The sequence below is a fragment of the Impatiens glandulifera genome, chromosome 1, assembly GCF_907164915.1.
Source record: "Impatiens glandulifera chromosome 1, dImpGla2.1, whole genome shotgun sequence".
Classification (NCBI taxonomy): Eukaryota; Viridiplantae; Streptophyta; class Magnoliopsida; order Ericales; family Balsaminaceae; genus Impatiens; species Impatiens glandulifera.
The window spans coordinates 61,464,503-61,479,717 of NC_061862.1; the positions used below are offsets into that span (position 1 = coordinate 61,464,503).

General features: G+C 31.2%; 1 protein-coding gene and 2 non-coding genes across 5 annotated transcripts; 2 read left to right on the forward strand and 1 right to left on the reverse strand.

Moving 5' to 3' along the window:
- The first annotated feature begins 1,582 nt into the window (after positions 1-1,582).
- On the forward strand, positions 1,583-11,094 carry LOC124917175 (probable NOT transcription complex subunit VIP2). Of its 3 annotated transcripts, XM_047457666.1 has the most exons (14): positions 1,583-1,749; positions 3,280-3,377; positions 4,494-4,602; positions 4,684-4,823; positions 6,700-7,087; positions 7,368-7,568; positions 7,651-7,752; positions 8,694-8,785; positions 8,854-9,042; positions 9,690-10,133; positions 10,221-10,273; positions 10,352-10,393; positions 10,493-10,637; positions 10,719-11,094. In XM_047457666.1, the coding sequence occupies exons 2-14, from the start codon at positions 3,360-3,362 to the stop codon at positions 10,779-10,781; spliced, it is 1,986 nt and encodes a 661-aa protein (XP_047313622.1). In that variant the 5' UTR covers positions 1,583-1,749; positions 3,280-3,359; the 3' UTR covers positions 10,782-11,094. The 3 variants fall into 3 exon arrangements, with proteins under 3 accessions (XP_047313622.1, XP_047313627.1, XP_047313633.1); XM_047457671.1 differs by lacking the exon at positions 3,280-3,377; XM_047457677.1 differs by lacking the exons at positions 1,583-1,749; positions 3,280-3,377; positions 4,494-4,602 and adding an exon at positions 5,994-6,161 and having other exon boundaries at positions 4,701-4,823.
- Positions 4,522-4,602, reverse strand: LOC124923181. The gene has a single exon (XR_007098189.1). It is a non-coding gene; the product is annotated as a small nucleolar RNA snoR35 (small nucleolar RNA).
- Positions 11,095-14,332: 3,238 nt separating the features above from the next.
- On the forward strand, positions 14,333-14,404 carry TRNAM-CAU. Its single transcript has one exon. It is a non-coding gene; the product is annotated as a tRNA-Met (tRNA).
- Positions 14,405-15,215: the final 811 nt, after the last annotated feature.

Below are 15,215 nucleotides of genomic sequence, written 5' to 3' on the forward strand. Positions count from 1 at the left end.
TTTTTCCAAAATGCAAGATGTTATTTATGAAATTGTGGAGTAAATTGCATGAAATCTAGATGGATTGAAATCTAATTTAATGAAAATAAAATGGGTGAATTTAGAATCATTTCTCCTTATTTCAATAAATAAGTTTAATTTTAATGGATGAGATGGGATGAGATTAAAGTTTGTGTATATTGTTTTAATATGTTTACTATTTGTCTAATTTCAATTTCTCAAAATTAAATAACTTTGTATTAACTTTGTGGAAACCGAAGAATAGAATAGCCATCATGATGAGTTTAAGAGAAATGATCACTACATAGAAGAATCACCGATGTTTTCATTGAAAATCACTCGTTTAAAGTTCAATATTGGTTTTTGTTTGAGGTTGAATCCCAACCCTTGTTGGACTATGAGCCCATTCAATCTTCAAATTCTTGAGCCAATTGGCTCTATTCAAATTGATTACATTATTCCTATGTTCATTTCATATAAATTCAAAGACATTAATTATAAAATAATAAAAAATAAAAAAAAGGCAAATATAGCATATTTATTTGGACAAGAGTTTGGAATATAATTTCGATAATTTTTTTACGCGTAACACACCAGATCCATTTATTCTATAGTTCTCACCATTTATGTTTACACTTTTTCTCGATGTCTTTAAAAAACCGTTTGTGTAATGCTTTATTTCAAATCAAAATTATCAATTGCATATGTGAAGGTTGTAATATATTATAAAGAAAGCACTTAGATGAGAGGGTAAGGGTTGTTTGCAAAATTACTAAAATATGTTCTTATTTTCTTTCTCAAAATATGTATTAGGGTTAACCTATACACTCTTTCACCCATTGGAGAGTAATAAACTCACACCTCAAAATTTATTAGGATTTTCTATATACCATAAATTTTTAGGATAAATGCTTTTGAAAATATTCTAAAGTTTTCAAATTAGGAAGAAAATTGATTTCTCTTGAATCCTAAGAGTTTGAAAGCTTAAATCTCATAACTTCAAAGATTTAAAAAATATAAAGATTTGAACTTTAAAAACATTTCTCATTTCTCACCAAGCAAATCTAGTAATTTTTTCTTGCTTATTCTAGAATTCTAGGATGTTGTTAAGATACCTCCAAATTGTTCGTTTTTCCTATGGAGAAATTCTCTATGCGGACATGGCATAACGAGTCTAAGTGGCGAGCTCCCATTGACAAACCAGGCTTGCGTAACAACGTGACATCCAACTTGTCGTGCCAAGTGTCTTGAGATCTTAACTGGGTCAGTGTCAAGTGTCTTGTGTCAAGTGTCTTGAGATCTTAACTGGATCATAACTCTTATTTTAGCTTTATGGATCAAAATGTTTTCGATAAGAAATACTTTTTCTTACCATAATTTTTTGTTCTTCTCAAGAATAAAATGAGTGTTTACCATTTTTTAGAACCAAATAAACGTGCCAGTAACAAGTTTATTTATTTTAATTTTTTCTAAATAAATGCTTGGCTCTATTATTAAATCTTTTATTTGATACATATATTGTTATTTCTAGATTGTTCTAATTTCCGGGTCAAAAACTATTCTACTTTTGCGTTTGTATTTGGCGATTGCGTTTTCAGTTCAGCTACGAGCACCTTTTCTTTTCTCTTCCTTTTCTCTTCTCTTCTCACTGTCGTCTGCGCTCTGTGTGCAGTTTTGATTTGGATTTTGTCTTCTCCGATATAGAAATCTCAATTGTTCAACAGATCTAACTTCTCTCTTCTGATTCATGTAAGTTTTCTCTTTCACTCTTCCTCTTGCTTATTGCTTTCGAAGAAGAAGAAGAACCAGAACATTGATGTAAGGGATGCGTCATGAGGAAACTTGAGTTTATTTTCAATGTCATGTAACTTTTTTCTTATATCTTAGGTTGTCCTTCCCCGATTCGCCTTCTGCTTTCATTCTATCTGACGAATCGATAACGTTGTTAAGTTCATTTGACGAATCGTTTCTAGTTCAGGAGTATTTAAGATATAACTTTGTAGCTTCCAACTTAGATTTTCGCAGCTTGTTTGCTGCTTTTCTTTTGTTTGAGCTTGCTATTTGATCGATCCTACTTTTTTCTGTGTATTGAAATGGGTTACTATAGATGTATAAGTTCGACTTTTCCATCAGAAGTGTTCTGCTATTTATTTTGTTATTGCTATCTGCATTCTCTCTGCACAGTTCATCTAACTGCTTTTATAAGGCTACTTCTAGCTAGGTCAAAGCTTTTAGGTTGTAGAATTGCCTTCCATTGTACTGTTTTATATAAATCGAGGTATATACTGAATTGAATTACATGTTATGGACAGTCTTATGACATATGAGGATGTTTAAATACAGTTACCAGGATTAATTTTATCCCTCTTGTTGATTTTATCAGTTTGTGTCAAGGGTGTTGGTCATTTGGTCTAGTCTTCAATAATTTCTTGGGGTGAAGAATGGATGGATGATAGTTTCTGGACACCTTAAAATTCAATGTTTTACCAGGGAAAATGGTTAAGAATTTCAATTGCATGTTTATGTTTCCACTTGTTGTTTAGTTGCTGATTGAGTGCAAAGAATAGGAATTGGACCCTTTATTGCAAAAGAAAGTCAATATTAGTGATGAATTGATTTTAATTTTTTTGGTTAGTTTTAGATTTGGCTACTTTCTATCTGCATTTAGCATGGTTACCTCGTTTGTTTCTTTTTAATCCTTGATATATTTCTTTCTCTTACATCCCATACAATAAAATATTTGTATAGTAAAATTAGGGAGGAAATAAATACAATGGGATTCTGAAATCTTTGTTCACACATATCTGACTGAATCCTATAACTTTCTTTTATACTGATCTTATCAGGTCATTTACTACTTAATTTCATACCACAAATGAACCTTGCATCACAACAGAAGTGTCAAGATGAGTAAACTGGTATTTGAAAGTGTAGTTGTCAATTCTGGTGCATGAGTCTGAAATTTTTATGTTTCCACTTTAAGATGACTGATTGCATGAAGTTACATCTGGGATCTGACTTATGTTTTGGGAGATGAATCATCTTCTGTTTCCACTTTGTTATAAGTTAATTCATCTCGATTTTGGTTCCTTGATTCTATGTCAGCCAATTGTACTTCCTGCACTTCTCCATACATATGTTGCAGCTTTAACTAGTCCCCTTATTCGTTCTTTTGAATGGTTGTTTGTTCTAGGTTGCATTTACTAACTATATATGCAAGACTTTTCAAAAGATTATCTCGATTGTTCTATAATGAGTTAATTTCTTTTCCCATTATAGGTACAATTGTTGTTTGTAAGTCCTCTACTAAGATAACTGAAGTTGCAGTTTGGCAAGGAACATTTGCTGCATGTCCTTCAATGTCAGGGTTAATTAATGTAATGCTCTTGCTTTATCAACCTTCTAATAAATGATGCTGGAAGTGGATTGTTATCCTGTTATTGTTGAAAGTGGGATGAATATGATGTTCTTCTTTTTGTTCCCACTCAAGTTTGATGTCTCTTCTCTGGAGTTGGGTTTTACTATACTAGGATATTGGAACCTTTTTTTCCAGAATATTTAGGCAACACCAGTTGAGAAAGGAAAACCAGATCTCTATTTATCAAACTTGGTTATCTATCCTTTATCAACATGGGACTGTAGTAAGTCTCTAAGTCATTTTCAAATACTAGTTCTGAAGCAGGTAAGCATCTAGAATAAAAACACGAGGATATCTATTGGTCATGGACAATTTCCTGGCAATCCTGAGGCTTAATTTCATACTGTTGGTTAGATGATAATGATTTCTTTATGCCACCTTGTCAAGGGTTTCCTGTCGAATTATTAATGAACAGCTGACCCATTACGATGTTTGGGCTGATTGTTACTGTCGTATCAAAATGTTGGTTTGACCTGTGAGAAATTGATATCGATTTTTCTTAAATATTAATAAAATATCTCAAATCAGTATAACAACAAATGATGAGTTACAGTGTCTCAGAATCTTTGAAGAGTTACAATCTATTAGTGTGTTAACAGAAATCATGTTAAACCGTCACCTTTTTATGTGTGGTTACAACTTTTTTTTATTTTAAAATGTCCTTTATAACTCGCTTTTAATATGCAGAGCTCCCTGAAGTTTGTATGTGTGGTTGGTTCTTATGAATTTGTTATGCTTGGATCTCATGGTTATTAATTTTTAGGGAAGATTAAAGCATTAAAACATTGGACATATTCCCTTTCACCTGGATTCTAGATGCATCAGCTGTTCTCCGTTCACTGTTTACTATTATCTATCTTTTTGTTTGTTTGCTGAGAAAATACACATTCTCTTTGTTGCTGGTGACTTTTTGTTGATTTTTTCATGTCTTGCCTAGAACTCTTGCATACATGATTTTCAGCTTCACAATATGACAATTCTTGTTTATTCATACTTTTTGTTAGCAGTCTTTATCACACTTCTCATCCTTGTTCACATTGTTTTGGATAAATGTTTGTTACATTTCTGTCTGCAGTCATCCCTTAATGGTTCAGGAACCAATCTTTCTGACAGTAGTGGCCGTACTTTTACGACACCTTTCTCTGCTCAACCTGGTGCAGCTTCTCCTGTCTTCCATCACACTGGTGAGTGGATTCTCTGTATTATTGACAAGGTTACTATAGCTTCAATTCTAAATGAGATTTTTATATGACGGACAATTCAAGGGATGCACAATCTCCATGGGAGCTTTAATGTCCCAAGCATGCCTCCTGGATCACATGTATCTAGAAACTCCTCAATGAATGTTCCTTCAAGTGGCGTTCAACAACCTTCTGCTGGGCGTTTTGCATCAAATAATCTCCAGGTAGCACTTTCTCGGGTTTACGTTATTATTCATGGTATTGCTGTAAAATAAATATGGTTGTTGTCTTTAGTTACTAATTATTCTAATTTAATGTTGAGATTTCCATCTGTAAGTGTTTCTGTTCATGGTGAGAGATAAGAGATGGGAAGAAGATTTTATTAAAATGAGCTTAATATTTTATGATATTTGCAGCTTATTTATTCACTTTAGTAACAAAAAACTATTAACAAACTAATTGTCATTAATTTTAGTCTTTTGATTCATTAATTTTAGTCTTTTGATCGAGTGTGGATACATATGCTGTTCTTATGGCATATCATAACATCACCCTAAAGACGAAATTGGTTGGAAATCAACTATTCCCATTCTCAGTAGTAAATGTGAGATTAATGAAGATTGCCACTGGAAACAAATCAACCAGATCCTTAGAGCGTATGTGTTGAGGAAGAATGAAGCCTTCCTTTGAACTTGTTCTGAAAAACATGGCAATCGTTTCTATGTGCTTTGTTCTTTTGTGAAAAACATGTTTTAAAAAATGTGGAGGGCCGAAGATGGAGAAGAATGAGAAGTAGGAGAAGTTGAACAAGATGTGAATGGTAATGGCAAACAAAGAAATGTGTGCAGATTGTTTTGATTGAACAAAAAATATAAAAATATTTTCCATGAATCTCACATCTCTGCTAGCAAATATGGAATGGTTTTCAATGTTGTTATAGTCTATAGACTTTCTTATTGAGAGTATAGCCTAGAAGAATGCATTTGAAGCCTCTGGAGTCAAACTTGTCTTTTGTGAGGATGAGTATATGTGGCATAAAAGACATCCAAATGTTTTGAGACTGTAGTGTTAGGTAGACATCCTTGTAGGATTTGAGATGGGATTTTCGAGTTTAATGAGGAACTTGACAGTCTATTCATCAAATAAGTTGATGTATGAATGGAAAATGGCAAAAGTGTTTCACTTGTTAAAAAAAAAGAACGGAAAATGGCCAGAATTTGCTAGGTAGATTTTTTGAGACATTAATGAGCAGTGTATGCTGATTTGCTTTAGGTCAAACCATGACATCTGTTTGTTTGTTTGGTATGAAATAACATGACTAAGATGTGACAAGACTTTATAAGAAGGATTACAAGCCATGAAGGCCTTCCAATCACCATACTGTTTATTTTCAGGAAACAAGACAGATCTTGTAAGAATAGTTTTCCAGAAAGCTTGCAAAAGGCTATGTCTTATCAGTCGCTTGGCCTGCAATGTACAATGTTTAGGAGAAATGAAAATGAAATTGAGATTTGTGACTTGAGTTATTTTGTCTATTGACAACAGATTATGCTGAAATTCAGGTAAATACATGACATCCTTTAAGCACATGTCTGAATGCATCATGATAGAACTGTTGTAGATGTCTTGTATAGAGGATAACTTGCTGTAGTATTTTTGTCTGGGTTTCCAATGTTGCTCATTTAATACCCTCTTACTTCCAATGTTGCTGTAGTATTTTTATTTGGGTCTCCTTAATAGTTCAAATATCTAGATGTTACTTCCATCAACAGTACATACCTTTTGAGATGCTCATCATAATGTGGTTTACTACTTTTGGCAAGACTCTTTTCTTACAATAACACTCTTCATCATCAATCATATTCTAATATATACTTGAGACCTTTTTATCATGTGCTATTAATTACTCATTCTGAACAGTCAGAACTCATATGATTTTCTATGTATTCAGTTTCAGAAAATATTTAGACATGATAAATCATATCATTCAGTCTTGTGCTGTAAAACACACGAAGACTAGTTTCTATCAAATGATCCATGTCTGCTTTTATATCTTCAGTCCATTGGATACATCTCAAGTGTATCCCTCTTGATTGACAGATGTCCCATGGAAGTTCTCATGGTCACTCAGGAGTTGCAACAAATCGAGGAGGTGTAATGAATGTTATCGGAAGCCCAGGATTTAGCAGCAATACCAGTGGAGTTGGGGGATCCATTCCTGGGTTATTACCAACTTCTGCAGGGATTAATAACCGGAATGCTGGTTCAGGACTTGGAGTACCTCCAATTATGGCCAATACTGGTCCTCGACTTACCAACACAATGGGAAACATATCAGGCGGGGGCAATATTGGGAGGAATATGAGCACAGGTGGAGGATTAAATGTGTCTCTTACTTCTAGGATGAATTTGGCCTCCAATAGTGGTGGTCCTGGAAATCTAAATGTGCAAGGTTCAAACAGAATAATGAGTAGTGTTCTCCAACAAGGTATTTTCCTAACTTGGATTGTTTTAGAGTTTTGTAATGGGCATTAGACTCAGTTCTTTCTCATTGGTCCTCTTTAATTAATCATAGAAGAATTATAATCTGACAATTATTACTGTCGAGTCTCTTAAAGTTCCTTTTGTTCAATCTTATTTTCAGTTTTGTATAATTTCTTCTCGTGTATATATTGAATAATATGGTTCTGACTTCTGAGACACTATGGGGTACTTCTTTGCAAAACAATAAAAATAAAAAAATCGATAAAGACATTTTCTGGATTCAGCTTCCCCGCAGGTTATGTCGATGCTAGGGAACTCATATCCTGCTGCTGGATCTCCATTGTCACAGAACCATGTCCAAGCCAATCTAAATTCAATGGGAATTCTGAATGATCTTTCCAATGATGGTTCTCCCTTCGATTTGAATGATTTCCCTCAGTTAACTAGCCGTCCCAGTTCCTCAGGAGGGCCCCAAGGACAATTGGGTTAGTTGAAATATTTTTTAAGGTACTAATGTTTAGTTTCCTTTCTGGCTATTTTATGATGATTTAAATTACAAAAATTCAGGATCACTTCGGAAACAGGGACTTGGTGTCAGTAATATTGTGCAGCAAAACCAAGATTTCCACATGCAAAATGAAGATTTTCCCGCTTTACCTGGTTTTAAAGGTTCTAGAACATTTCTCTCTCTTTCTGAATCCATGCTAATGACACTAGCTCATCCCAAGTTCAAGGAAAGGGAATGAAACAAACATGGACATCAAACTTTAGTTGAAAATTTCTGACATGATGGACCTAAGTTTTGTTTGTACAGACATGTTTATAGTATAACAACGGTCTTCCAAATTTAGGACTACACAAAGCTTAATGATATTCTTTCCGAGAACATCAGTGTAATTGTTTTTCAGTTAATGTATATGTATTTCTACAATTGGGTGTCAGATCTTTGGTTATATATTCACCCCCTTGTAATAAAACTGTGACTGAAAGATTATAATGTTGTCCTTTCTAGGGAACATACTGGTATAGTTACTAAAGATCTCCAAGTGTGATATTCTACCTGAACAAAAGTGCGATCATCTTGAATTCAGATTGAGAACTTAAAAATAATGCTTAGAAAACAGGTTCCTTGTGATCTTTCTTGCTTTCATAATTCCTTAGGCCTTGTTTTTATCTTGGGTTATTTGAATAAACAAATGGTTATTTCAATTTAACTTTGTTTGATGTAAGTTATTGAAAATGAGGTTATTTGGGGGAGAAAGACTGGTATAAATATTTAATAAGAAAAATAGTGGGTATTTTGGTATTTTATTTGAATGATGTGATTATCGAGAAAATTGTTGACTGGATATTGGTTTATTTAAAATTAATCTTAAAAAACCCACATCAAACAAGGCCTTAGTTGTTACCTATGTATATTGTGCATTGCCCAGCTCATTATCCTAGTATGGACCTGAGATTTGCCTGGTTTGTTGCATTTATTAGTTAAAGGCCCTTTATGGTCTATGTCGTTGTAGATGTAGATGTTCATTTGATTCCTAAGATTAGATAAAAAAATGCATTCCCAAAATGAAAACATCTGATTGACTATCCTATCAAAACTTGCTCAGGCGGTAATGCTGAATATAACATGGATTTGCAGCAGAAAGACCAAGCCCATGAAAGTGCGGTGTCCATGATGCAACAATCTCAGCACTTCCCTGTAAGTATGCAGGTTTATGAATTAAAGTTTCCTCATAGGTATTCCTCTAATATCGGTTTTGTGAGCAGATGGGAAGGTCTGCAGGTTTCAACTTGGGAGGGACATATTCATCACATCGACCACCACCATCACAACAACAACATATGCAATCAGTCACTAGTAGTGGGGTTTCTTTTCCACCTATGAGCAATCAGGATATCCTCCACATGCATGGCTCTGACATGTTCCAATCTTCACATGCGGGATATCCCTCACAGGTATCTATGCTAAAAGTATTTTATGCAACCTTAGCCAAGAAACCCATAAATACTTAATAATGAACCTAATGTATCTGTTTTTGTTACCTACTTTTTACCTGGAAAAAAAATTCTACATTTAGTTATGTTTGCCAAAAATCACAAGTATCTAGAGGATAATGTAAATCATGAGCCACAAATTAATCTAGATCATGAATAAGAGAAAAATCTTTATACCAACCAAAACAAAAAAATTACACAATAATTTGGATCATGATCACTTACAATTTTAACTTGGGGACAATTTTCTTATGGGATGGTGATTATCACAAAATACCAGTTTTCAAATAGGCTCTATTTCACTCCTATAAATATTAAATACTTAAATTGACCTAACATAATGGACTGCTTTCTTATCAACTTTTTCAGTTTAGATCTGAAAATATATTTGTTATGTTTGCCAAAATTTACAAATATTTAGAAAAAAATGATTAAGAGAGAAATCTTTATACCAACTAAAACAAAAATGACACTGCATTGGATCATGATCCAACAAATAATCCGAATAATGATGGTGATTGTGCTAAAATATCAGTTTTCAAAATAGGCTCTATTTCTCTCCCACACCTTTGAATTGCCTAGTTTTGTTTTTAAACATGTTGCTGCAGACTAGTGGAGCATCTTTGGGGTTAAGACCGCTCAACTCTCCCAACACAATTTCTGGTATGAGCTCATATGACCAACTTATCCAGCAATACCAGCAACACCATAATCCATCACAGTTTCGCCTTCAACAACTATCTACTACAAATCAGTCATATAGAGACCAGGGCTTGAAATCATTGCAGGCTGCCGCAGCACCTTCTGCTGCAGCACCTGCTGCTCCTGATCCATTCAGTTTACTGGGTCTATTAAATGTTGTAAGGTTGAGAGATGCTGGTGTATCTTCACTTGCACTTGGAATTGATCTGACCACACTTGGCTTGAACCTCAACTCCACGGAGAATGTTCACAAGACTTTTGGTTCCCCCTGGCTTGATGAGCCTATCAAAGGCGATCCAGAGTTTACTGTACCACAATGTTACTATACTAAACAACCACTGAATTTGAATGTAAGTTTATTTTTCATTTTTTTTTTATTTTTACTTTTCAATGGCACGGCTGATTTTTCTTCTCTCGATTATGGTTTGTGGATGCAGCATACGTATTTTGCCAAGTTCCCCATGGACACCTTATTCTACATCTTCTATAGGTAGCTGTTATGCTTTTTAGAGGAGAGTTATGATATTATAATTAATAAACTAATATCTCTACCCTGTTCCATTTCCAGCATGCCGAAGGATGAAGCCCAATTACACGCCGCAAATGAACTGTATGTATGGTTGTGAAGTTGAAGCATATTTTGTTGAAATATTAGAGGTTTGAGAAGAAGCAAGTTGAAACATATATACTCTACTACTATGGTTTACAGGTATAATAGGGGTTGGTTCTATCATAAGGAACTCAGGCTATGGTTTACAAGAGCTCCTAACATAGACCTAGCAGTTAAGACGAATTCTTACGAGAGAGGAACGTATATCTGCTTTGATCCAAATTCATGGGAAACTATCCGCAAGGTCACAAAACTAACATGTAGCATAGTTTGTTTGTTTGAATAAAATCTCAACTGAAATATTGTGTGTTATTTTGTTGTGCAGGATAATTTTGTTATCAACTATGAATTAGTGGAGAAAAGACCAACTCTTCCTCAACAACATTAACAACTCATTGCATGTTATGTTACATATTACATTGTATATCGTTGAAGCTCTTCTTTGTTGGCAGGCAGCAGAAGTCGTTAATGTCTTCCTTCTTATAGAGTCGTCCTCATCAATGACACCATTGTAAGCAGTTGTTGCATAGATAGTTCTCTTTTATTTCATCTCACCCAAATCTTGTGTCTTATTTTAAGATATGCAGATTTAGGTTTTTTCAGTGTTTAGAGATGTTGTTTACTCTTTTTTCGCCTCTTAAAGCTATTATATGTTGAAAGTTTAACAAAGATTATTTGGGTAATATCATTGTGTTTTTTTTTTCAACTACAATTATTATTATTATTACTATCTATGATATTTTGTTATGTATTTCTTGAGAAAATAACCCTTAGGACTCTCTGGGTGATAGTTATTGGGTCAAAATTGATTGATTTTAAAAGAATGAGGATTAGTAGATAGTTTTGACATTCTTTTATCAATTCGGCTTTAGATAAGAGTCAGTTTTAATATTTTAAATTTTGTGATTTTTTTAATTATATATAATAATGTAATTTTATAATTTTAATTGACTAATATTATTTATAGCAAGATTAATAGAAATAATCTAAATTCTAAAAAGTTAAACAATAAAACAATTAAATAAAATATTAATAAATTAAAATTATAAAATAATTGGAATATAATTTTGTAATTAAGAAACTTAAGCATTTAGTTGATTATTTAAATTATATATTTTTTAGCTTTTACACAAATTATGTATATATATAAATAATATTTATAAAATAATTATTGTTTAAGATATTTCAATCTGTTCACGAACTATAAAATTAAATCAAGAACTTCTAAATTTTGAGGCTCTAAATTTTGAGGCCTGAAAGAGAAAATTAATAATTTAAAGATATAAAATAATAATTTTAATATTTTTTTTATAAATATTTTGCTCTTTTTTTTTTCTTTTCAATTTAAACATTTTAATTTAAAGTAATGTTAGCTGACTAGAGAAAAAACAAATTGATTGCATTCAAAAAGATGTTAATGAGTTCTATTTTATTTTTATTTTTATTTTTTATGACTTTTTCATTAATGAAAATTCAATCACTTCTTAAATATTGTGTAGGTCCTAACTCCTAAACGCCCGTACCATGATTTTCTTGTTTTTTTTTAATCTTTTGTCACCACACATAATAAAACTAATTCCCAAATTAACTTATAATTTTTTAGTTGAACTTCTCAAACTAATTGTTTTCTAACTATTCTATTTTAGTGTTTAAATTCAATTTTTTATTTTATTTATATTAAACTTATTATTAAATATATATATTTAAATAATTACTTTTTATTAAATATTTAAATTATTATTTTGCCTCAGAGTTTAACTTCTTAGATATATTTGGTTTAAGCCTTTGTAGAATACAACATTGGGTTTAGGCTTGTTTGCTTTTTATACTTCTTTCCAATAAAAAATACAATTTTTTATTAATACTAAATAATATACCTCATTTAGCCTATTCTTTTAATATTTGTTTACCTTTTTTTTTATTTTATTTTAAAATATAATTCAAAATTATTATTTTAAAATTATAAATTGGTAATATAAAATAGAAGTGTCTAAATTTTAAGCTATGTATATAATGATTTTAATTTGAAACCGACTCGCGCTAACTAATCTGAACCTAATCCAATCCACTTTGACCGGGAAAATTGAAAATATGTTGACAGGGGGACGAAGATGATATTTACATGCTCCGCACTAAATATAATTTATTTTTAAGATGATATTTATATGCTCCGCATTAAATGTAATTTATTTTTAATGATATTTGTTTAAAATAATTAATTAGATATTATTTAATGTAATACTTTTTTTTTTTATTAATGATAGTTGTTTAAAATAATTATTATATACTTATTTAATATAATAATATTTTTTTTATTAATGATTGTTGTTAAAATAATTAATATATAATTACTTAATGCTATCATTACTTAAAAATACTTATTATTGACCATTTTTTTTTATGAAATCAGTTGCACAATGGAAACATGGTGGAGCCATAACCACAAGTTTATTGAAACATTGCTCTCATATGTATTTTTAATATTTTTTTTCAATCATGTTTTGAATATGAAATAATTCTTAAAGAAATAAACAAAAATTTAATTAAGGTAAAAATTCAATTAATTTTTTGTTTTGTTTTAAACTGGAGTTATACCAAGATTTTTTTTTTTTACCCTAATCCGGTGTTTGATACAATCGAAAAAAATCGTAGCGATATGTCTTGTGTATCTGTCAAGAAAATAATCTATACTACTAATATTTTTCCATTTTAAAATAAATTTTCCATTTCAAATTTTATTATTGAGATTCTAATCATGCATTATATGTCATAACTTTTTCTCTATTTGTCTATAAATTGTCTAATGCTATATCAAGACAAGGATTAAGAAAACTAGGAATTAAAAAAAAAAAAAACCCCAAACTCGAGAGTGACGAACCCATAATCAGAGGTCAAAGTATAGAAACCTCGCTTTGATAAGATATTTTTAATTTTTTTTTCTATTATTTTTGAATATCCCAACCCAAATGATTAGTAAAGAAATAAACAAAAATTTAATAGGATAAAAATTGACATTTTTCTTCCGGTTTGAAACTTGAGTCGCACAAAGAAAGAAAAAATTACTTGAGTCTAGTGTTGGTTACAATCAGAAGAAAATGTCGTAGCTTATGCCCGTCCGAAAATAATCTTTGTTACTTTTTCTTTTGTTATCTTCAAATAATTTTTGAATTTCAATTTTTGTTATTGAAATTAATAATGCATATATATGTACGTCGCATCTATTTTTATGTATTGTCTAATCTTATATCAATCAAAGAGAAGAATTAATAAAATACTTGAAATTCAAAAAAAGAAATTATATAAAATCAGAGTGACACATTGAAAGAGTGAGATATTGTAGCGTGATGACCTTGTTCTCTTTGACTTATTTGAAAAATCCAAACAAAATCAATTTTTTAATCACTTCTCAACAATCACATCACTTATTTCATTAACTAAAATACTTTTTATTTTAAATTATTATTTTTTATTTTATTTATATATATCAATACCCTTGAAATCATTTTACAAAAAATAATAATCACTTTCTCAAAATCATCACAAATCATTATTATTTTCTCTCTCTAGATTTTAAAAATAACCCCAATCCGAACAAACCCTAAGGATTGAAACCACCTCCTCTCATATATACTTGTATTTTTATTTTACCATGTTATGAATATACGAAATTATTGTTAAAGAAATAAACAAAAAATCAATATGGTAAAAATTCACTCTCTTCTTCTTTTCTGTTTGAAACTTGAGTCACACCAATTTTTTTTTACTGGAGTCCGGTGTTAAGATACAATTGGAAAAAGTCGTAGCGTTACGTTCACCGTGCATGTTCGAAAATAATTCTGCATTTATATGTATGCCATATCTCTTTTTATCTATATAATCCTATATCAATCAAAGAGAACAATTAAGAAAATAATTGGCATTTAAAAAGGTTTACATAAAATCAGAGTGGCGCAGCGGAAGCGTGGTGGGCCCATAACCCACAGGTCCGAGGATCGAAACCTCGCTCTGATAAATAATTTTTCAATAGGGTAGCAATTTTTTTTTTATCGAGATTCTAATTATACATATATAGGTACGTCATATCTTTAGCAATTTTTTTTTTATCGAGATTCTAATTATACATATATAGGTACGTCATATCTTTTTATATCATTTATCTATGTATTATCTAATCCTATATCAATCCAGAGAAGTATTAAGAAAATCTTTGATAATGACAAAATAACCCAACAGAAACGTGGTGGATCCATAATCCACATATATCCGAAGATTGAAACCTTGCTCTCTTATTATTTTTAATTTTTTTCAATAATATTTTGAATATCCCACCCGAAATTATTGTTAAAGAAATAAACAAAAATTCAATAGGGTAAAAATTCAATTACACTTTTTTTTCCGTTTGAAACTTGAGTCGCACCAAGAAAGAAAAATTAGTTGAGTTCGGTGTTTGGATACAATCGGAAAAAGTCGTAGCCTTATGTCCTCCGTGCCCATCCGAAAACGATCTCTACTACTCAATTTTAATTATCTTTAAATAATTTTTGAATTTCAATTTTTATTATTGAGATTTTAATCCTGCATCTATATGTATGTCATATCTATTTTTTTTTATCTATATATTGTATAGTCCTATATCAATCAAAGAGCACAATTAAGAAAATACATTCACAGAAATTTATATAAAATCAGAGTGGTGCAACAGAAGCGTGGTGAACTCATTACTCACAAGTCCGAGGAATGAAACCTCGCTCTGATATCTAATTTTTAAAATATTTTTCTTTTATCATGTATTGAATATTCCAACCAAATTATTGTTGAAGAA